Source organism: Apium graveolens, chromosome 8 (genome assembly GCF_009905375.1).
Source record: "Apium graveolens cultivar Ventura chromosome 8, ASM990537v1, whole genome shotgun sequence".
In the NCBI taxonomy this organism is placed as follows: Eukaryota; Viridiplantae; Streptophyta; class Magnoliopsida; order Apiales; family Apiaceae; genus Apium; species Apium graveolens.
Window position 1 is genome coordinate 3437500 of NC_133654.1, and position 21708 is coordinate 3459207.

At 32.5% G+C, this 21708-nt stretch overlaps 5 protein-coding genes and 1 long non-coding RNA gene across 9 annotated transcripts; 2 read left to right on the top strand and 4 right to left on the bottom strand.

The window, feature by feature from the left end:
* Window positions 1–756: 756 nt before the first annotated feature.
* LOC141677924 (uncharacterized) lies at window positions 757–3319 on the bottom strand. The gene is made up of 5 exons (XM_074484051.1): window positions 3184–3319; window positions 2971–3091; window positions 2715–2818; window positions 1141–1272; window positions 757–1055 (listed from the first exon to the last, which is right to left on the bottom strand). Exons 1-5 carry the CDS (start codon window positions 3184–3186, stop codon window positions 1029–1031), a joined length of 387 nt encoding a protein of 128 aa, XP_074340152.1. The 5' UTR covers window positions 3187–3319; the 3' UTR covers window positions 757–1028.
* A 7251-nt stretch (window positions 3320–10570) lies between these two features.
* On the top strand, window positions 10571–11238 carry LOC141678613 (uncharacterized). The gene is made up of 3 exons (XR_012557814.1): window positions 10571–10647; window positions 10843–10907; window positions 10996–11238. It is a non-coding gene; the product is annotated as an uncharacterized LOC141678613 (long non-coding RNA).
* Window positions 11239–11295: 57 nt separating this feature from the next.
* On the bottom strand, window positions 11296–13321 carry LOC141678612 (uncharacterized). Its single transcript, XM_074484956.1, has 3 exons — window positions 12239–13321; window positions 11682–12140; window positions 11296–11592 (listed from the first exon to the last, which is right to left on the bottom strand). Exons 1-3 carry the CDS (start codon window positions 13086–13088, stop codon window positions 11504–11506), a joined length of 1398 nt encoding a protein of 465 aa, XP_074341057.1. The 5' UTR covers window positions 13089–13321; the 3' UTR covers window positions 11296–11503.
* On the bottom strand, window positions 13112–14559 carry LOC141677717 (uncharacterized). The gene is made up of 8 exons (XM_074483760.1): window positions 14405–14559; window positions 14164–14286; window positions 13883–13987; window positions 13742–13780; window positions 13534–13662; window positions 13386–13442; window positions 13242–13298; window positions 13112–13126 (listed from the first exon to the last, which is right to left on the bottom strand). The coding sequence occupies exons 3-8, from the start codon at window positions 13940–13942 to the stop codon at window positions 13112–13114; spliced, it is 357 nt and encodes a 118-aa protein (XP_074339861.1). The 5' UTR covers window positions 13943–13987; window positions 14164–14286; window positions 14405–14559.
* Window positions 14156–15664, bottom strand: LOC141677720 (uncharacterized). The gene is made up of 7 exons (XM_074483764.1): window positions 15587–15664; window positions 15327–15473; window positions 15080–15247; window positions 14783–14986; window positions 14610–14693; window positions 14405–14527; window positions 14156–14286 (listed from the first exon to the last, which is right to left on the bottom strand). Exons 1-7 carry the CDS (start codon window positions 15639–15641, stop codon window positions 14156–14158), a joined length of 912 nt encoding a protein of 303 aa, XP_074339865.1. The 5' UTR covers window positions 15642–15664.
* Window positions 15665–15922: 258 nt separating this feature from the next.
* On the top strand, window positions 15923–21103 carry LOC141677318 (protein NRT1/ PTR FAMILY 5.7-like). 4 transcript variants are annotated; one of them, XM_074483192.1, is made up of 5 exons: window positions 15923–16321; window positions 17491–18118; window positions 18785–19002; window positions 19316–19860; window positions 19992–21103. In XM_074483192.1, the coding sequence occupies exons 2-5, from the start codon at window positions 17983–17985 to the stop codon at window positions 20857–20859; spliced, it is 1767 nt and encodes a 588-aa protein (XP_074339293.1). In that variant the 5' UTR covers window positions 15923–16321; window positions 17491–17982; the 3' UTR covers window positions 20860–21103. The 4 variants fall into 4 exon arrangements, with proteins under 4 accessions (XP_074339293.1, XP_074339294.1, XP_074339295.1 ...); XM_074483193.1 differs by having other exon boundaries at window positions 17914–18118; XM_074483194.1 differs by having other exon boundaries at window positions 15923–16123; window positions 16206–18118.
* The last annotated feature ends 605 nt before the right edge of the window (window positions 21104–21708 follow it).

Consider the following 21708-nt stretch of genomic DNA (forward strand, 5'->3'; position numbering starts at 1 on the left):
TTTCTTTTGTTCCTTCTTGTACATGTTAAAAACGTGCCCCTAGAAGTTCAATTTATTCGGTGTTCCTATTCGTTAGCATAAATAGTTTGGCATCAAGATCGACTCTGATCGAACATTACAAAACTCTGCAGCCAGAGCATATGCAGGACCTGAAAGTATGCCTAACAAGTTATCAGAAACAATAAGATTTGTACAGAATGTTCAGTACCCTAACCCTATAATATAATCCGAAGCATGTGCACATATATGAAACTTTAATCATCCATGGAATCTTATAGCTAAGTTTCTGGCTAATTGTTCCAGAAATCAGGGACAAGGTATAGATTAGTATAATTTTTCCTAGACAAGCAAGCTGGAACATAAATTATCTAGGCTGTTTAGATAAGCTGAAATAGTGTAAAACAATTGGTGTTTTTTTAGCAACTTGGTAATCAGATACAAAAGAGTTCTTCTACACTTTCTTTAACACAGATAAGTGCTGTAGATCCTTTGTTAAACCCTCAAATTTATGAACAAGTCACTGGTAGGGGGGACAGTATGTAGTTCTCTTGTTTATGCGAGGGAGTAAACGATTCCTAGGGGCTTGGATACACACACTAACGACTCAGTTTGATTTTGGATGAAAGGACTAAACGAAAATTGGTGACTAAGAACAAAGGTGAAAGCAATTACGGAAGAATGTATGTCAGAGTGCAGATGTTCTACGATGAGGCTAATGTTTGAATAAGTTAATATAACAAAAAAATTTAAACAGCATGCTACAAATGTAGATTGTTCTGAGATAAAATCTTAGAAAATCTTACAATAACCATATGGTTCTTCAATGACGAAAGTAACTCAGATCCAATAGCAAGAATACAGAATCCTCTATTTTAGGAAAGACATGATCCAGGACATTGAAACATAATGTTTTAAATAAACAAGAAGAAAATTCAGTAAGATGACATCTTTGCTCAGTCAAAGCCTCAAATGAACCAGTGTCACCACTCATAGGCCCATCATGCTGAATCGCTTTACATGTATACACTTTATATAAGGAGCTTCTCAATGGCATCCTGCAATTACAAGAAAGTCATTTAGAATTATGAAAAGATAAACTACTGAGTGCGAGGAACAGAACAGAACATGAACTCTAGTTACCTTGAGTTGCTGTATCTGAGATTTCAGCTGGCTGCCCTCATTGCTTGTCACAGAACAAGAAATTACTGGTCTGGTAACCCCACATGCACGTCCAAGAGCTTGCTTAGAAGGAACAAAAACATAGGGCACATTCTGCATAAATAGTACAAAGCAATTAGTTTATATCCAGTGTAAGAAAAAAATAACTCGGCCACTTAACACATTCAACAAAGGGAATTGTCTCCTACTACACTTCTGAAAGCAATTTTTCATGAACTCATTAACTCGTAAAGTAGACCAAGGTCAGAATTATAATTGACAGTCAAATTTACAAAATTCAAACAATTATTCGCAATCCAGTACGGTTATAGTACCATAACAGTGAAAACATACTTTCAGAGTGTTGGGAACAGAGCGCTAACCACATTATAAACATAAATAAATTTTGTGAAACATGATTCACATGAAGCACTACCCTGACATAGTGTCTATTTGGGCCTGATTAGGGCCTGTTTGACTACAAAAAATAAAAATTTATTCTCTTATAAGCCAATAAGTACTTATCGACGAGTGTTTGTCGACCCAGCTGATAAGTTGAATTTACAACTTATAAGCTGATAAGTTGAATGTTAGCAACGCCGTACTTTTTTTTAACTTATTTTGATTTTTCACTTTTTTATTAACTTTTGTTTTAAAATTTATGTTTTTACATGTCTTTCTAATTTAAAATTTATGAATTAAGATAATTATATTTAAAATTTATTTATTTTAGCTCAATTAAGTAAAAAATATTCTGACATTTAACCAAACACTTATTTAACTTATAAGTAATCATCTACTTGTCACTTATAAGTCTCTTATTCATTTTAAGTTATAAGTTACTTTTTTAAGATTTCCCAAACGGGCACTAAGTCACTTAAAAACTTAAACATAAAAGTGCACTGCCCTGACATAGTGTCTATTTGGGCCTGATTAAGTCACTTAAAAACTTAAACATAAAAGTACCCCATAAAATCAAGCCTAAACAGAGCGACCAGGTACAAACTTTGAATAAGAGTCATCTCCCAGGTAACTTATTTACTGTACTATATATTTTGTTTTTGTTACATAATAAGATCTCAGACCCTGCTTCCGAGTAAGACACAATAATGTTTAATTTGGTTCCGTTTAATATTTATTCCAAAATGTAATCTCAAAATTTACCACTACTGACAATACCAAAAGTTCATATAACATGCTCTGCATCAAGTTTAGAGCTAGACACTACAAGCCTACATTTTCTTCCAAAGCAGGATACAATTACCTAGAAAAATAAAGCTAAATGTTCTGATACGGAAGTAAGTGCTCAAGCAAATGCACTCTAGATGCCCATCTCCCACTAAACATTATAAAACTCTCGAGTTCCCTTACTAAATCCTACATAGTAAAAGATTAATTAACTAATACCACAAATGCGTAAAAGTAACGCAGTAACATTCAACAAAGGCAGTAGCAAACCACAATCACAGATATAAACACAAAACAAACAACGGAGAATCATACATACATACATACAGATATACAAATATATATATACATAATTCTAATAAAAGTACCTTGTCTTCTGCAAGTAGAGGGAGATGGAGAAGAATCTCGAGAGGCTCGGTGTCAGCAGCCATCACCACAAACTCTGAAATTCCTCTGTTCAGTGTCTTAGTTGCTGAAATCAAAATCCAACCCATTAATCATCATATCAACACAGAGAGATATATAGAGAGGGAGAGAGAGATAGAGAGAGAGAGAGAGGAAGAGAGAGAGAGAGAGAGAGAGAGAGAGAGAGAGATTTAACAACATAAACATATTTGAGCTAACCTTCATTAGCACCCTTTTTAAGCTGCTTATAATTAGCAGCTTGTTGAACAAGATCAAGAATTGTAATAGTTAGCTGAGCATCAGCTAAAGGGTAAGCTTTAGGGTTAACAGCTTCAGCACTCTGCAATTCAATTCAACAACATAAAATGTCAATTCATTCAATAAAGACACAAACACAATTGAAATTATAAAAGAATCGAAATCACAAAGTACCATTCTTGATGAAAAGAGAAATTAGGGTTTGGGAGAGATTGTGAAAGAGAAAGAGGGGTTTTAATAGGGTTAGGGTTTTATGACTTTTGTGATGTTTTGATTGGTTGCTCTTACTCCCTCAATATTTTTGTTTTTTTAATTATTCATTGTTTAATTTAAAAAAATTATAATTATTTCATTGATTTTGTTGTATGAGTTGAATATGCTCGTTGACCCAAAAAATTAATATATTAGTTACATTTACAAAATATATATAATATATTATATAAATATATTAGTTACATTTATTTCATTTGTTACATTTGAAGTTTGGACTGGAATATATATAATATATTAGTTGATGCCAGTGTTGTAAAAATCGGAATCGGGGAAGATCGGTCGAGTTACCGATTTAAGATTAATTGAAAATCAGAGATTAATCGAGTTAAAAATTGGATGTATTATAATATTAAATTATATTTAATATATTATTATGATTATATTAGTTATTTATTGACAAATATATATTTATTATATCATAATTTCTATAATTATTCATATTTAAATTAATATAGTATTTTAATTTAAATAAATAATTATATATACCGCAATAAAGAAAAATTCGTAAAAATAAATCGGATTTCAAATATCGAATCGGTCGGATACTTTGTAGGGGATTAATCGGGGATTTTTTTAAAAATCGGGGATTTTTAGAAAACTGGATGTCGGTTATTTAATTTTCTTTATTTAAAAATAATATATTCATTTAATTATAAATTATTTTAAATTTTATCAAAATAAAGTCATATATTTATAAAATATAATTAGATTAATTATTATATATGTCATTTAAATATCTTCAATGTACAAATTTTATTTATAATTAGTTATGTAGGAAATTAAGTTTACACAGACATCTAAAAGTTAATAATTTTTTTTCTTATTAATTAAGAAAATATAAAATTAATTGATGTATATTGTGCATTGTGAATAGGTAAAATATGAAAAATAAGTAGAGAAAATTAATCGAGGAAAATAAGTGAGAAATGTGGATGAAAGAGAATTAATGAAAAAATAAGAATGAAATGAAAATAGTAAATATGGAGATTTAGCGAGATATTGACAATATTAATTAATATGACATTATCTTGAAATAATAGTGTAGATAGATAGATCGATAAATCATATAAATATAAAAAAAATTAGTAAGTATTTTAATAAATAATATTAAAAATAACTTGTCGAAAAAGTGTGTATGAAAAAAAATTGAGAAATGACGAGAGAAGATAAATTATGGAAAGAGAGAATTGTGAAGGATGAAGAATTTGTGGGTTATGCTGATTGGGGCCTGAGTAACTTAAGATTCAAATGCGGCCCAGCCCATATCAAGCTGTATTTTGGGTTGGATTGATATAAAAATATCTATTATATTTGCATACTTAATATTTAGATATTGAATTTTATATATCAAAATTCATACATATATAAAATGAGAAAATAGAATTTAAAAGTCACTGTATAAATATATTCTATTAGTGTGGCTCAAATTCACAATATTAAAATATTAGTTAAGAATCAAATGGTACGAATGTAATTTTCATGTAAAAATAAGCTAAGTGTGCAAGTTTTCAAATAATTTTGTTGTGTAGATGGCTCACTTTATAACAAAAAAATAATTATTCAATTTCTATGGTTAATGTAATATAAACAAATAAAATAATTATAAAATTAATACTATATCACTTGGATTTGAATGAAATTTTTTCTATAATTATATTTTTATTTAATCTTCACATCCGTAATCAATAAATGTGATTTTACGTCATATTAGTAGAAAAGTTTTTTGTTATGACATTTAGAAACTCCAAACCATAAATGAAATAAAGGGAATTTTGTAAGTTTGCTTGAAACTATTAATTGGATAAAAAGGTTACGTAAAAATTATAAAAACAAATCCAACAATGTCCTAGTGCAAGCCTTATATATAATAGCATAATAATCTTTGCGAGGCACGGGTCATTTTTTAGAGTTTTTTATCCATCATGCAATTATAATGTTTGTAGAGTAACTTCAACAATATCCTTATATAGACTCTTGAGTCAAATTTTGAAGAAATGGAGATAAAATTTTTCTCCAACAAACTCCATGTCCCCCTCTATAACATTAGGAGTTTCGAATGTTTCCTCACTTCTACGAGTGAATATCCCCTCAACTATTATTATATTATATTTTTTTTACCCGTTATTTTATATTTAATAAATGAATATAAATATGGTAGTAAGTGTAAGTTTAAAACGAAACGATTAAACTTAATCTATAGAATGTCGTTAGTATGTTTACAAATAAAAAACTACAAATTAACATATATGTTGAATACAGATTTGACCAAAATCTTGAATTTTATTTAAATAAACTATATGTACCGCTCTATATTATTACCGAGTTCACTACTAACTTACAATTAACTTACTCAATTTAAAAAGATAAAAAATGCATAACTGAAGTCAGAATGACTTGCAATCATAATATACAATAATGTAAAATTTACGTTATTGTTAATATTAAAGTTGATTTTAATGAAAAATATTAGTTTTTGAAATTCAACGTATGTATGTATTGGAAAATGTTAGTTTTTTATTTACATTACTGTTAACAAATTAAGATTAAGTTATATGTATGTGTGTGTATTAGCATGTAAATTATTGTATGTTACATGGTTTCTAAACGTAGAATGTGACGATATTTTTCGGTCGGGTCATGTAGTCAAATTTCGAGTATTTTTTGAACAGTATGCTAAGTTCTAAAATGCATTGACTCATTATAATTCGAACTTATCTAAATATGTAATACCAATATAGATTATTTATATATAAGCGATTCTATTTTCAATATTTTTTAAAAAATTATGTATGTACATTTTAATTACTTTTTATAATAAAAAAATATGTTAAAAGTATATTAGATATATTTTCAAACTAAAAAATGATTAATAAATAAGATAATAATCCATTTATGTACTATGCCTGATTTTATATCTGGAATTCAATTCTTTAAAATTAACTGTAAAAATATGCAACTAACTATCTTTTTTTTTGCGGAATTCAAATAAGTATCTTTAAAGTTAAATAAAATATTCATTTAGCACACTCACATATTATATGTATGATAAAAAAACACATGTATGTGATAATATAGTGTAGTGGTAAGAGGTTATGTAGTTGAATGAAATAACTTGAGTTCGATTTCCACAAACCACATTTTTTATATAAATATTAAAAACAGGGGTAATTTAGTATTTTCAATGAGATTTCTTAATCTCATGAAATTATACCCTTGTTCTCCTATTATATATTGAAGAGATATAAAATATTATGTACTAGTAACTTACTACATGTTTAAATAAATTCATCTCCCAATCTCCCATTATGTGCCTTATTCTTACTATATATTTTCAATTCTTTACATTTCAAAATTTTCTAAAAGTAGTAAAATTTTTAATATATAAAAAATAAACTCATCCAATAGTTACCTCCCCTATACCCATTTTATACATAAAATATTAATCGGTATACTTTACTTATTTTTTTAACTTTTCACTACAACCTAAATGTAAACAAATGGTTAGGACATAGACCGAGAGGGAGTGATAAATAATAGAGAGAGAAAGAGAGTGTTCATCAAAAATTATTATAAAATATAAGTTAGGATAAGGGAAGATGTGTCCTAGTAATATAAAGCATACACCGTTCAAACTACTTTTTCGTGAAATGCCTTATATTTTAATTTAGAGTTATTTGCAAAATATATCCCCTAGTTTGACCAAAATACGTTTTTTACCTATACTTTATATAACTGAATTTTACATCCCCTTACTATTTTTGGCGCGACAAATTACATCATTTTCGTTAAATTTGTTAAAATTCTCAGGGGTATTTATGAAATTAAAAATTTTATTATAATTATATTATTATTTAAGCTTTTTGATCCTATAAATGATACTTTTCAAAAAAATTTAAATAACGGAAGTTGTAGAGAACGACAAAATCTTTTCAAAATAATAACATTAAAAAATTATCAAAAATTTTACGAAGCCAAAATTAAATTAAATCTATACTTAATGAATTTATTAAAAAGAATCATAAAAAATAATATTTTAGTTTTGAACCTTTTTATTTCAGGAAGATCTTTTCATTCCCTACAACTTTCATTCTTTAATTTTTTTTCAGAATGTATCATTTAGAGGGTCAAAAACCTTAATTATAGATTTAAAAATAATTAAATATTTTAATTTCCTAAAAATACCCCTGATAATTTTAACAAAATTAACGAAAATGGTACAATTTGTCGCGCCAAAATATTTAGAGAATGCAAAGTTCAGTTATATAAATTATAAGTAAAAAACGGATTTGAGCCAAATCAGGGGATGCATTTTGCAAATAACTTTTTAATTTATGACATTATACAGGGCATCTGTTGCACTTGCTCAGGCTAGCCAACCATTAAAACATGAACTTTCATTGACCAAAAGTGTTTCTCTACGGCAAGTAGCTAATATGTCACCCCATTTCAACTTGCACGGCTATGTGACTACGTGAGTCTAAAAATTTATGATGCGGTCATCTCCATTAAGGAATATTGGCCAAGTTTGATTTTTCGTATTTGGTGACTTTGATCATATCTTCACACTTCACATCTCACTGTCTGAGGCAAATGCTTATGATTAAGTAAAACTTGAGGAAGCTAACGAAACATATCTTCTTCGTCAACATAAATCTGGCTATTACAGTTATGGTCATGAAGTGTTCTAAAAATCGGATTAAACACGGTGTGGTATCAACCATCGATAAAAATAAAAGTGTTTGGAATCTTTATAGATACAAGTCAATAATTGATGTGAACCAAATCGTTAATTTTTTTGGACCGACTTGTGGTGGGTTGTTGGGTCTGGTACGTATTATTCGGTTATGGACTTGGGTGTTATAAATGATATCAGAATTCTGCCCGGTCGGAAGTGTAGAGGCACTGCCCGAATTCCTTATGCGTGTGTTTGTGAAATCGACGAGGTCGGTGATCCTATAAGAGGGGGTGATTGTGGTGAATTGTTGGACCCGGTACGTATTTGGTCGTGGGTTTTGTGTGTTATACACACGGTGTGTGGGATACCATGAGACAATTTTTGAAGGATGAAACAGATAAAATATGTACTCACATCACATGAATCGTGTGAGAATTTTAATCATTGTTATTTTTATAGAATCTTGGAGAATCCTAACTGATCAAATATTGGTAATCACCTTCTTGGACCTTGTCAAATCTCTCATTTGATGAAATAGTGAACCAAACATATACTAAAACATGTCAAATTTACAATTCATGTTCATTTGAACACTTGACTTTCTGGATTTAAGTAAACTGTGTCAAAACTTGTTGGATCATTCTTATTTTTTTTATTGTTTAGTGCACATTAATATTGTTGATTATTACTTGGTTGATCTTAATTAGGATAAAGCCGGGCCATCTTCAAGTCAAACAAGTTAGTGTGGTTTATAGTTATGTTATTATTACATACACTTAGAGCAACTCCAAGTGTTGTCAAACAGGTTCCTCAGTTTAATTAATATTAAATGAGCTCCTAAGTCAATTTATTTGGGTCTTCTCCAACAGTCTCCTCAGAATTTTCTTATTTCTCTTTCTTTATTCTATTTCTAACAACCCTGCAATTCATATTTGAACCTGCAATTTTATAACAGCTCTATTTTCAAACCTTTTATCTTCTAATAACACTGAATTATCTTGAAAATATCTCTCTATCTTTTATTGATTCTAATGGAATCACTCTTTTTGTAAGGTATAAAATATTGAATTTTAACTATATAAAAGGCAGTAAATTGAATTCAATCTACTGTGTAAATAATGGAGTAAGAAAAAATGAAGTAAACATGTCAGCTGTATCATAATATACTGCACTTGAAACTATATCAGCTGCATCATAACTTTACATGCCAGAGTAGGTGATAGTTCTATAGCTGATGCACTTTAGAACTTCTTGAACCACATGTGTAAACTGTGCTTGCTGGAAACTAGAAAAGCCTCCCAGACTTGATAATTCATTCAACTACGAATTCAATATGGAACCGCATATTGTAATTTGATATCCATCAACAAACAAAATACATTCAGAATACGAAAACACAATCCGTAAAGTTTTTGGTACGAGGCCTTCTATCTTTTGTTGTTTGTGATAGAAAAACCTGGGATGAAATGATATTTTGTTCTTCACTTTGTTCACCACCATAACCTTGTGAAAAACATATATTTGGAGAAGGAGTTGTGTATTCATCATACAGCGGATAATCGGAGTTTAACATTATGGAGAAGGAAGGAACACTGTTGTTAAAATTCATCACATTGTCATTAACCTTTAAGAAATAGACTGATGAGAAAAGTGAATAAAAGTGACAATAAAATGGAGGGAATCTGATGTACCAAAATAGGAGGGAAATGGTGACCCATTTGGGAGGGAAAATGATAATATACTAATAAAAAAATAGTTTAACAAACATTAGATACTCCTCAATAATGAGGAAAATTTTGAAGATCCTAAAATATAGGGAGTGATTAGGAGAGTGTTGGAGTTGAATTTTGTGCTATTTTTGTCAAAAAATGACTTAGGAGGATAATTAGAGGAAAACTTGGAGTTGCTCTTATACTTTAAACCTCCATAAACTAGTATCAAGAGTCTCTAGTGAGCTAGAATCGACCCAGAACAGAATACCGCTTATTTATCATATTGTCACATCTTAATTGCTTGTTCATTTGATTGACCCCATGTTTTTTTTATTTCTTTGAGTTTTGGTCTATGCAGATTCAGTTAAAAAAAAATATGTGTTCATAACAAAGAAGTTTTCAGTTAGGTCCAGGTTTTCCACTAGAAGATGGGAATCAAATTAAGCCCATGACAGCTAAAAAGTTGTATCATGTTTAGCATCAATGTATATACTAGGATGTTGTGCCCGCTACGCACGGTTGAGGCAAGATTTTTGTCCAAAGAGATTATATAATTGTATGTCTAATATTCTATTTATTATCTGTATGTTTAACTTCAATACCTGTATGTTTAATTTTTTAATTATTTTACTTTAATAATTGTTGGGCTTTATAGTTTGGCCCATATATTGTGTGGTTAAAAAAGAAATTGGGCTTTTGACTTGGACATGACATTTTTTTGTTGTATTTTGATATTTATTGTAAAAGGTAATACAGTTGTTTAATGTGATATTGATAGTAGTTGTTTGGTAGGAGTTACAGTACATGTGTTTGTGTTTGATTGGTACTATTAAATATACTTGTCCAAGGTAGTAATATTAGATGTTTTGTAACTCTTCTTTTCATCTACTTTACTCTTTTTAGTCAAGCCCTATTATCCCGTTGCTGCAGTCTCCGTTCCGTTACCTTGTAAACCGTCACTTTCTTGTCACTGTTAAGGTAATTATTATTTCCCTTTGTATTGTTATCCTTTAAGTAGTTTTTTGACTTTGCCTTTACAAAAATGTATTGAACTTTTTGTCCAGATCTGTGTTACTTTGTTACATTGCATGCTATGTTTTAAAATCTTCCTTTTGTTTTTACCTTGTGCCCTGATTTTCCCTTCTTGTTTGACTATTAATGGGAAATCTGAAGTTATGGATTTGTCTCCCAAATTTGCGAGGAGGTTGCGAGCATCTGAGTGTTGTTCAAATGAGATGGTTAGTATTTTGTGGTCCTTTACAATGCATAGCACATATTTGTTTTCTCTTGTTGGTTTAGTTTTAATTTAATTTTCCCCCCTGTCAGCGTGTGCCTCATGCATTTTGTGTCAAATATGGTTCACGTATCCCAGCTACTGTACGCCTTGTTGTTCGTACTGGTTACGTCAAATATGACATTGGTATTTAACCAATAAATCGCGGTTGTAAGGTACAACCCATTGATTGTCTAGATTTGCCTTTCCTTTTGAAATGGTGATATTTGTCTGCCGCCTTTTATGTATTGGAAAACCCGACTGATCAAATGTTATAGAGTTACAGTACCTGAAAATCAGATATTTTAAGTTGTAACATTAACAAAAAAACAAAACAGTTCCATTATAATTTGCGACCAAGGATTGTGGTGCTAAATCTATTTCAAAAAGATCATACTTTTTGGGAAAATGTCGGGTACATTTATGTTGCTTCATGCACAGAGATTTAGGGAATTCTTTACCACAGAGTCCATGTACCATGAAAGCATTTACAGCCACGTAACCAACAGGATCTATTTCTGGATCTGGGATTTCAGCTGAAACAAACTTATCAACATTTGCTTACAAATTAAGCTTTGAAGCAGCATCCAACCATATGAGCATGTGTACATGCGGGAGTCCTCTTTTTTGGAACTCTACAACGTACATAACTGTTGGGACAAATATAAAGTTGTAATGTAATTCTCCAGACAACCAAAAAGAATTAAAGATTATATATTGAGGTTTAGGAAAGAAGTACCTCCGAGGCAAGTACCAAAGTAGTTTTTCTTCTTAATATCATCAATAAGCTGATCAAGTTTAAGTCTGAAAACACGTGCCATTACATCAGGGGAATTCTGTGGTTGACAATATGGAAGCAGTTTCATCATTTGGATTACTTCGTCCCATAAAGGATTCGTTGTCATTGTGAGAAAAATGTCTGGATGGCCTATATGGCGACAAACTGCTAGTGCGTCTTGAAAGTTCTGCTGCATGTATCTTCGTGATCCTACAAAGCCGGCAGGAAGAATAAAACCTTTACCCGTGTTTGCGGAGTCAGAAGTACCCTTATTTAAATTACGTTGTATGTTACTATACAACTCAGACCGTAAGGTTGTCTGGTTCGTACGGAACCACCACAAACGGGCTTGCTCAATTGTGGAAAATGCGTCTACAACATACTGCTGGTAAAGCCGACCACCCAAACGGGGAGTAAGTCCTACAAATAAAGAAGTATTTACGTAAACAGGATATTAAATAGAGGGAGACGTATTAGAAGTGACAGGAAATTAAATCCTATTACATACAAAAAATTACCTTCATTAATGCGAACTTGGAATTTGTAGGAATAATATTCTTTCTGTGAAATCATTTCTCTTTTTTTCAGCGATTTTTTATCAACCTTTCCAAATGGAATTTTCTTGTGAAAACCATCTCCACCATGAGGGAACAATAGAGGGTACTGCAACGCCATCAGCTTGGCATGAATGTCACTAATTCTCTCCAAACCTTTAATATGAGAATGTATTATAATATCACGAGAACCATCAGTATCATCTATATCTCCGACCATTATACCAGCTACCTCATCAGACGGACCTACATGATTCTCACGACCATTTTCGGCTCTACAAACCTTCAGCCTGATTTCCAAATCTTGAACACCGTCACTCTCAAAACGATCACGAGCAGTGCGAAATTCTTTCACTAATTCGTTAGTTTCATCCAACATGGCGGATAAACCTTCTACAATTTCAACATCAACTGGATCACCACCATCCACATTTACCCATCTGAGCCGATTACTAATTTCATTTTCTGTATCATAAATATATAACTGACAAAATTTGGGGTCTTCACCATCTGGTGGGATTAAGGAACCAAATAAATGATGGTTCTGTCCATTTAAGCGGTATATATATGGTGCTCCCCCATTATTGATAGAATTATCAACTCGTCCACCAGTTGATGTGAATGCAAAAATACTATTATACAACCGCATTCCGTCCTTAAATCTCTGACCTTTTGCTTTATCAGTATGCAACTTCCAAATAAAAGAAGGGGTTGGAGGCTCTTTCGGTAGTTTAATCTGACCCTTCGCACAACACGGAGAAAAAACAGGGGTACCACGGACTACACTCTTATTAACACGTTCTTCCTTCCACATCCAAGCGTCACAGTAGCTACACTTCACATTTGGAGGGCCTAGCGACGCATACTCCTTCACAATTGCATAATATACATGTAATCTGTTATCATCACATTTCTTTCAAAATATTTTTTAAATGGCCTGAGAATTCTTTTATTGGAGACAGCTTACCTGTGTCAACAGCTGACATATCTTCATACGAAGGAATATGAACATCTTCATCCATCTCTGCCATTAAATACCATTCATTAACTGGAGGATTATTTTCTGATATATGGTTAAGTACTAATTAAAAAGTACTTAAAAGGTAGTTACCTGCCTCCGAGTCCCCATCAGACTGATCACTGTGCATTCCCGCAACATAGGAAAACTCTGAAAAACATTACCATAGACGGTAATATATATTTGTATACTGTAAGTGTCTGTTTATATTTTACTGTAGTAGTCCATAAAAATTTCGTACCATTGTCATTGTTAATATCATACGGTGGATCCTCACCCTCGTTCTCATTAAAAAGTAATTTACGGGGTGGGCACCCAAGTCGATCTGCAATTTCATCATTTGTTTCAAATATGAAGTCTTCCAAATTCTCTACAACATTTACGATTAGTACAATAGGCCTATTTTAATGACAATAGTCTATCCGCTAATTTTAACTACATTTTTTTACCTTGGTCAGAGAAAACCTCACTAACATCACTGTCAAAGTCTGATAAATGGTCAACATTCGGAAATATACATAAACCAAGGATAAAAGTTAGCCACTTTTACTACACAATTATGTACAATATAATGCAGCAACTGTAGTTACCAGTTGGATCATGTTCCAGTTCAATAGCCTTCTTCCCTTTGTCCACAAATGTACTAACATTACTTGTATCGTGAACAGAGGTGTCAGAACGTGTTGTGTTCACAACTGCAATAAATTTAGATTTAAAGTCATTAATAAATTGAATGATAACATATCTCAGAAATGAATGTGAGAGCAAGACACTCACAAATGTTATTCGTTGGTAATGTCGGTGTGCAATCATCACCCAATGTTCAAATACTATATTTAATATATGGTGCTTAGAGGGAGAGATTAATTACCATGATTTTCTTTAGTACTTCTAGACAGAGTTGTGGATGTTTTCCTATTTCTGTAGGTCAAATTTGATTTTTTATGAGCCCCATGAATCCTCTTTTCATTCCTCGTATCACAATTTCTTCCAACTGGAAACAATTAACTCACATCAATCAGTTGAACTAATGTGCCATTTCATTTAGAAACTAAAAATGTTAAAATATTATCGCATCCTTTATATGGTGCTTAGAGGGAGAGCTTAATTACCTTTATTTTCTTTAGTAATTGTAGGCAGAGTTCTGGATGTTTTCCTATTTCTGGAGGTCACATTCGGTTTTGTATAAGCCCCATCGATCCTCTGCTCATTCCTCGTATCACAATTTCTTCCACCTGGAAACAATTAACTCAGATCAAGCAGTTGAACGAACATGTCATATTTGTCTTGGTTATTATTTTCTATTCTGTAACTTACTAAATGGGGAAGTTGGTACAGAAGGTTGCGCAATATGCGTTTTTTGTGGAGGAACATTCTCTTTGGCTACCACATGTGATTTACCTGCAATATGATAAAAAATTTAAAACTTTTGTTGGACATGTGACATGTAGTAATACAACATGAGTTGGTTTAACAACGTGAACACTTACGTTCAATACATTCAGCATGCTTCCGTACAAAGTGTGATTTCCCGAGAACAATTGTTTCCTTGACAAATTCAGACTTCGCAGAGTTTCTTGCACCTAATGAAGATAAAGGCGACAATGGGGTAATTCTGGAAGTTGGGAAAACAGGTTGCACACTCTGTTTACTCTGTGGAGGGACATTCTCCTTGGACAGAATTCGAGATTTAACTGAAATAAGACCACAAAGTTTATTATGTTTTCACAATATTTGACGTATATTAAAATGTTAGAATGAATTTGTTTAATAATGTCAATACTTACGCTTAATACATTCAGCATGCTTGCGTAAAAAATGTGGTGATAAGAATACACTTATGTCCGTCCGAAGATCAGACTTCTCAGGAAATGTGGTATTCTGTAAAAACCTCAAATTTGATGATAAAGGCGACAATGGGGTAACGGACTCCACATTGTTTACACAGTCTCTTACTGTCAATGAATCAAGTTATAATAATGTTATTAGAGGGGCAAACTTTATTCTATCATCTACTTAAAAATCTAAAATTACCATTTGGTGTAATGGGAATATGGTTTTGAGACTGATAGTTTCCAAAACAGCTTCCCTGGCCTGGGGAAAGAGAAAACCCGTGATTTGTTCGTGCTTTCTTGGACACTTCATTGGCAGATTGAGAAGTAGCATTTGTCGTAAAACCACCTTAATCATATTATTTTGTAAGAAGCAAGTAAGTAGCTATAGTTTAGTATCATATAGTAAAATCATCCTTGAAACTAATTCTCGGGTATGCAAAGTAAAAAGCAAAAAGTAACCTCCTGGTTGAACAATATTCTCGGGTTGAAGTCTCTTATTACGAAATTGTTCCATTCTTTCAAGCAAAAGGACATCAAATCTCCTTACAATTCATAATATTAATTCTACTTTAGTCAAAACTCAGTAAATCGGGTAAGATCAGAAATTATAAACAAATAAAATAAATTACAAATTAAATGACGAAGAAGGTAAATTTTAAATATTATAAATATATGTAAAATCAAAACTTTCCTAATTTATTATCGGGCATTTATGATGTTCTGGGTATTCAATAATAGAGGAGGTATATTTATTATGCAACCTAACATTAAATAACTTGTATGTTCAATCATTGAAACATTAAACACAGACTTGATTGTTAAATCATTGAAACATTAAACAATACCAGAAGATTTGAGAGTCAAATTAACACAACAGCAGATCTGAGAATTAAATTAACAAAGGAAAATTGAAGGGGAAAACTCATACCCTAGGAAATCGCCGGAAAAGCTTAGAAGCGGAAGAGGAAGGGTACGAAAGGCGGGTAAAAACTAAAAGTAAGTATTGAAGTATTGATATTGATTTTGATTTCAAATTTGAACTTCAGATTTGACTAAAGCTACAGAAAACACTCCTAAGGCCTTCAATGACTGGGATAAACAGTAGAGAAACCGGGTAGTGTTATCAACCAAGAACAAAGAACCGGAAGTGGAGGAAAGAAGAGGATAATTGAAGTGTGGTAACCGGAAGCACAGGTAAATGGCAGTGTATGCTTTTCAAAGAAACATAAGTTAGTAAGGAGAAGTAAGGTGATAAGGCTGAGTTAAAATTGTTATTACAGAGGTGTGAGGAGGGTATTAAAGTAATAAGCTGTGTAATAAGCCTTCAAGCTTTATATATTAAAGGATTCTTCCAAGGTTTGTATTAAAACCATGTCTTTGTTGTCATGGATCTGATTCTGTATCTCAATCTTTCCCCAAGAACCAAAATACCATCATTGAATATTTCTTCTCATGCTTCTTGATTTTTTGACATATATAATATAGTGGAAAGTTTAAGCATTTCACTTTAACTATCTACACAGTCTCATTAATCATGGTCCTTATGGAAACATCTATACTTTTAGAAGCAGAATTAAGTTCTACGTACATCTTACCATTCTCGGATGTTAGAAAATATACCTCCTAACCACTTGCATTGATTCATATCGCAGAAGTTTGTACGTTTCTTCCAGTTTTTCAGAAATTTTAGAGAACAGCCTCATGAAGAGAATCTTTTATGAGAACAGCCTCATGAAGCACTAATATTCAAGTTCTTCTCCTAGTCCTCTTCTAAGAAGATCTCATACGACTATTCAGATTCCTTCTAAATACAAAGATTTTCAGCTAGAAAATCTTGCTACTTCTCAGGCTTTCAATGTTATAGTTGATTCATCTGTTTCTTTCTATGATAATCATCATTTAGATTCTTTGACTAATGTTTTGTCTGTTCATGAACCAAACTCATATTCTCAAGCTAAACTAGATCCAAAATGGGTTGAGGCCATGGATAAGGAATTAGCTGCTTTAGAAGCAAATCAAACTTGGGAATTGACTGTTTTACCACCTGATAAAAAGACAATAGGCTTTAAATGGGTTTATAAATCAAAATTTAACCCTGATGGCAGTTTGGAGAGATGTGAGGCCATATTAGTAGCAAGAGGAGATAAGCAGATTAAAGGAAAAGATTACAAACATACATTCAGTCCTGTCGCAAAATTTACAACTGTTAGAGTAGTGATTGCTTTAGCAGCTGCACAAAATTGTTAATTACATCAATTAGACATAAATAATGCTTTTCTTCGTGGTTATATTGAAGAAGAATTATATATGTTCCCTCCTCCTGGCTTAGTTTGTAAATTGAAGAGAAGCATTTATGGTCTTAGGCAAGCTGCTAGACAATGGAATGCTGAGCTTTCTGCTCATCTTATGGTCAAAACAGGATCCTTCTCTGTTCACAAGGAATGATGTTACTGGTGTTTTTACAGCAGTTGTTGCTTATGATGATGATCTTCTGGTTACTGGTAGTTCTCTTTCCTCTATTCAAGCTGTTAAAGATTCTCTTCATGAGGCTTTTACCATAAACCGTAAACCATGACAGTAACAAGCAACGCCTCGAGCTACTTTTGACTTTAGTCACTTCAAGATTTTGTGGAGTTACATAGATGCTATTCCTCAGTAGATAAAAACAAATTAAACTTAGTGGAATAGTCTTACTTTTTCGCTATACCTATAATTGACAAAGAATTTTAAGAGATCATATTTCATATCCACTCGTCGAAAACTGAGAGCCCTCTATATAAGTGCAGCTGAAAGCATCCTGCAAATTGCATAAAATATTTCAGACCTTTACTGAAAGTGAGTAGTGTTAAGAGAAAATGAAGCAGATACAGAAGAAAGAAGCTTTTAATATCGAGGAAGATGTATATGTCCATGATTCTTCTGTTGATCATAAAGGAAGGCTTCCTCTTCGAGCTTCTACTGGTGCATGGAAGGCGTCGTTCTTCATTATATGTAAGAATGACCCTATTTAATCTCCATGTAATTTGATCTTCTTTCTTCTTAACACAAAGTGATAGTTGAATATGGTACTTGTTCTGCTTTTAATGTTTTTAAGCTGATCAAAGCTGTTATTTTAATGTTTTTATTTTTTAAGACACTTAAACAATCTTTGTTAATGATCTTTCTACCTAGTTGCCTTAGTTTATAACGTGAAAAAAGAAACCACTCATGAGTACTGCAACTTAATGCACTAATTTGATTTATTACTGGAGATTTGTTCTTGCTAATGATCACAGTTGTATAAATATAACTTTTGCATCTCTTCTTGACAGTCAAATGTATGAGAACAATGTTAATTATATCGATTAACAGTTGAGATGATGAACAGTTGTGATACCCACAAATTATAGTTAAATTGAGTAATGCTTTTTAATCCAATGAGAGTTCTGTGCTGTGATCTCTTTTATTTCCAGTGGACTGATTAAGTGGTGTGATTAATTTAAGCAGGATACTGCGCATTTATAATTTATTATCCAAGAACGCAAAATTTGTAAATTAAAATGTTCTTATCTGCACCATTCGGAAATGTCACTTTGTCCTTTATTGTAATAAGTTATTAATAAATAAGAACTAATCTTTGTCTCAGACTCTCTGTAACTTCATTTTTCATTTTTGCAGCAATCGAGTTCAGTGAAAGGTTGAGTTACTTTGGTTTAGCAACCAGTTTAGTAATATACCTTACCAAGGTGCTTCACCAAGACCTCAAAACAGCTGCAAAGAGTGTCAACTATTGGTCTGGTGTGACTACTATAATGCCACTGCTTGGAGGATTCGTAGCCGATGGTTATCTGGGTCGATTTCCTGCAGTTCTAGTCTCATCTGTTATTTACTTCTTGGTAAATCTCACTTTTTGCTAAAAATTATAGTACATGCCTTAATTATTGATCCCTCCTGAGGCCTATTCATATTTTGAACAAAAGTTTTGGATTTTTCAAGTACTTCAGCACAGAAGTTTTATTTTTATCGAGGTGATATGCAATTCATACAATGACTGTGATGTTTAACATTATGCATCAAAAACTTTCCAAGAATGTATGGAAGTGCATTTTATGCATTACTCAAAAATTTTGAAGTGTTAAGTTTTTCCTGTATCAATATATGGACTTGTGTGCTTGATCTTATCTAATAAGCATTTTCTTATATATTCAGGGTTTGCTGTTGTTGACTATGTCAAGAATAATCCCAAGCTGGAGACCTTGTGGCTCTGGCATTTGCCACAAACCGAGAAAGGTCCATGAAGTGGTCTTCTTTCTTGCAATCTACCTGATCTCTGTAGGAACTGGAGGGCACAAACCCTCTCTCGAAAGCTTTGGAGCAGACCAATTTGATGATGATCATCCTGAAGAGAGAAGAAAAAAACTGTCTTTCTTTAACTGGTGGAACATTGGCCTTTGCTCTGGACTGTTCGTCGCTGTAACTCTAATTGTTTACATTCAAGACAATGTGAGCTGGGGTGTTGCAGATATTATCCTCACTTGTGTAATGGCTTCTACTATAATAATCTTCTGTGCTGGAAGACCATTTTATCGCTTCAGGTTGCCGTCAGGGAGCCCCTTGACACCAATGCTACGAGTCCTTGTAGCAGCATTCGCTAAAAGAAAGCTTCCTCGTGCTTCTAGCCCTGCTGAACTCTATGAACTTCCCAATTCAACAAAAAGTAGAGGCAGGCTTCTGTTCCACACCGAGAACTTCAAGTAAGCAACATTATAGTTCCACAATGTTGTTGCAGTGTGATATTTAAAACTAAAAAAATGTGTACTGTCAGTACTAACCTCAATTTTTGTTGTGTTTTTATTAAGAATGTGTATCCTTCTATTTTTTTCAGGTTCCTTGACAAGGCTGCAATCGTCGAGGGCAATGAAAATTCAGTTGGTAGTCAAATAAATGCGTTGAGACTTGCAACTGTAACTGAAGTTGAGGAAATGAAGCTCATTCTTAAACTGATCCCCATTTGGCTAACTTCTTTACCATTTGGTATCTGTGAAGCACAAACATCAACATTCTTTGTTAAACAATCCGCAACAATGGACCGCAGTCTTACACAAAACTTTATCATCCCACCAGCCTCAGTTTTCGGCCTTGGTGCCATTGGCATGATCATATCAGTTGCCCTTTATGATAAATTGCTTGTACCCTTGCTAAGACGAGCAACTGGGAACGAGAGAGGCATCAATATTCTACAAAGAATCGGCATTGGAATGTTCATCACGTTCACAACAATGGTCTTAGCAGGTATAGTCGAAAGAAAAAGACTAAATCTTGTGCACAGTGATCCTATAAAAGGCTCATTATCAATGAGTGTTTTTTGGTTAGCTCCACAATTTATCATCATTGGAATGGCAGATGGATTCAGTTTAGTAGGGTTACAAGAATATTTCTACGATCAAGTTCCTGATTCAATGCGAAGCTTAGGCATTGGATTGTACTTAAGTGTCTTTGGGGCGTCAAGTTTCCTGAGTAGTTTCTTGATCACAATTGTGGACAAAATAACAGAAAAGACAGGAAAGAGCTGGTTTGGCAAGGACTTGAACAGTAGCCGTTTGGATTATTTTTACTGGTTGTTAGCAGCTATCGTCGCAGTGAATATCGTGCCTTATGTGGTTGTTGCACGTATATATTCTTACAAGAATGTGCAAAGGGCTGATGTTGCAGCTGATAGTTATAAAGGTGATGGTTTGGAAGCAATAGCTTAGCAGAAAGTAACAAAAATGAGGGATGATAACTCCTGTTAACTCTATACATAGTTGATTGGTAGAAAGGTATTGGCAGTGGATTTAAGTCTAATATTGAATGGTATTATAGTACACAAATGTAAAATCTTGGCTCTTCTCCGTTTTATTTTACAATTTGTACTTCACTACAAGAAAAACGTCAATAAACAACGATTCAGAACTGATGTATATGGGTTTTTATGTCTATAAACCTTGGCGAATCCTATTAATCTCTCCCTAAAAACTGCATTTGCATAAATATGTATTTCATTTAGCCTTTGCAAATGTGCACGATGTATCGGTCTATGTATTTGATCTATCGTTGTTTAGAAGTCGAGTATACCTTATGCATCTACCAATCTTGAATAACTCTATTAGAATATAGATCTGGTCGAGCCTTCCTCTAACAACTTAAGATTTTAGATAAATTGTTTACTTAACATGATATCAGAGCTCAGACACCAGTACCGTCGTTGAAAAATCCACCTCTCGATATTATGCATACATGAAACCAAAGCTGTTATGCTTACTAAGTCATGCATCAAATGATCCAAACAAATTTTGTTCAGCTGTGAAGCTCCGTGCCTGCCATTATCAAATTCAAAGTCTCAAACTGCTCCAAGAGCTTCTTTATTTTGACTCTTTAACTCAAAATTTGTGGAAGGAGAGCAAAAATTATGATCCAAGCGACTTTCAGTGCCTCCTCAAGTAACGAAAAGCCTCCCTTTACTTTTTAATTGAATATGTTTTAAGGGTCCTGATCCCTGACAAACGATTGTTATAACCATCTGTTTGCTATAATTTTATGTGAATGGATCTAGCACTCAAATT

What these genes read in the sequence shown, in the direction of transcription:
- LOC141677720 (XM_074483764.1), bottom strand. Translation starts at nt 15,641, where the DNA reads ATGGAACAATTTCGTAATAAGAGACTTCAACCCGAGAATATTGTTCAA. An exon ending in GCATGCTGAATGTATTAAGC is followed by an intron (nt 14,987 to 15,079) that starts GTAAGTATTGAC and finishes GTCTTATTTCAG; the next exon opens with TTAAATCTCGAATTCTGTCC. An exon ending in AATTACTAAAGAAAATAAAG is followed by an intron (nt 14,287 to 14,404) that starts GTAATTAAGCTC and finishes AATTGTTTCCAG; the next exon opens with TTGGAAGAAATTGTGATACG.
- LOC141677717 (XM_074483760.1), bottom strand. Translation starts at nt 13,942, where the DNA reads ATGTTAGTACATTTGTGGACAAAGGGAAGAAGGCTATTGAACTGGAAC. An exon ending in ACTGGAACATGATCCAACTG is followed by an intron (nt 13,781 to 13,882) that starts GTAACTACAGTT and finishes ACCATTTATCAG; the next exon opens with ACTTTGACAGTGATGTTAGT. An exon ending in TGAGGTTTTCTCTGACCAAG is followed by an intron (nt 13,663 to 13,741) that starts GTAAAAAAATGT and finishes TAAATGTTGTAG; the next exon opens with AGAATTTGGAAGACTTCATA.
- LOC141677318 (XM_074483191.1), top strand. Translation starts at nt 17,983, where the DNA reads ATGAAGCAGATACAGAAGAAAGAAGCTTTTAATATCGAGGAAGATGTA. An exon ending in GGCGTCGTTCTTCATTATAT is followed by an intron (nt 18,119 to 18,784) that starts GTAAGAATGACC and finishes TCATTTTTGCAG; the next exon opens with CAATCGAGTTCAGTGAAAGG. An exon ending in CATCTGTTATTTACTTCTTG is followed by an intron (nt 19,003 to 19,315) that starts GTAAATCTCACT and finishes TTATATATTCAG; the next exon opens with GGTTTGCTGTTGTTGACTAT.
- LOC141678612 (XM_074484956.1), bottom strand. Translation starts at nt 13,088, where the DNA reads ATGTGGAAGGAAGAACGTGTTAATAAGAGTGTAGTCCGTGGTACCCCT. An exon ending in CCAAGTTCGCATTAATGAAG is followed by an intron (nt 12,141 to 12,238) that starts GTAATTTTTTGT and finishes CTTTATTTGTAG; the next exon opens with GACTTACTCCCCGTTTGGGT. An exon ending in CTTTGGTACTTGCCTCGGAG is followed by an intron (nt 11,593 to 11,681) that starts GTACTTCTTTCC and finishes TTGTCCCAACAG; the next exon opens with TTATGTACGTTGTAGAGTTC.
- LOC141677924 (XM_074484051.1), bottom strand. An exon ending in TAAAAAGGGTGCTAATGAAG is followed by an intron (nt 2,819 to 2,970) that starts GTTAGCTCAAAT and finishes TTTTGATTTCAG; the next exon opens with CAACTAAGACACTGAACAGA. An exon ending in CTCTACTTGCAGAAGACAAG is followed by an intron (nt 1,273 to 2,714) that starts GTACTTTTATTA and finishes CTATTTATGCAG; the next exon opens with AATGTGCCCTATGTTTTTGT.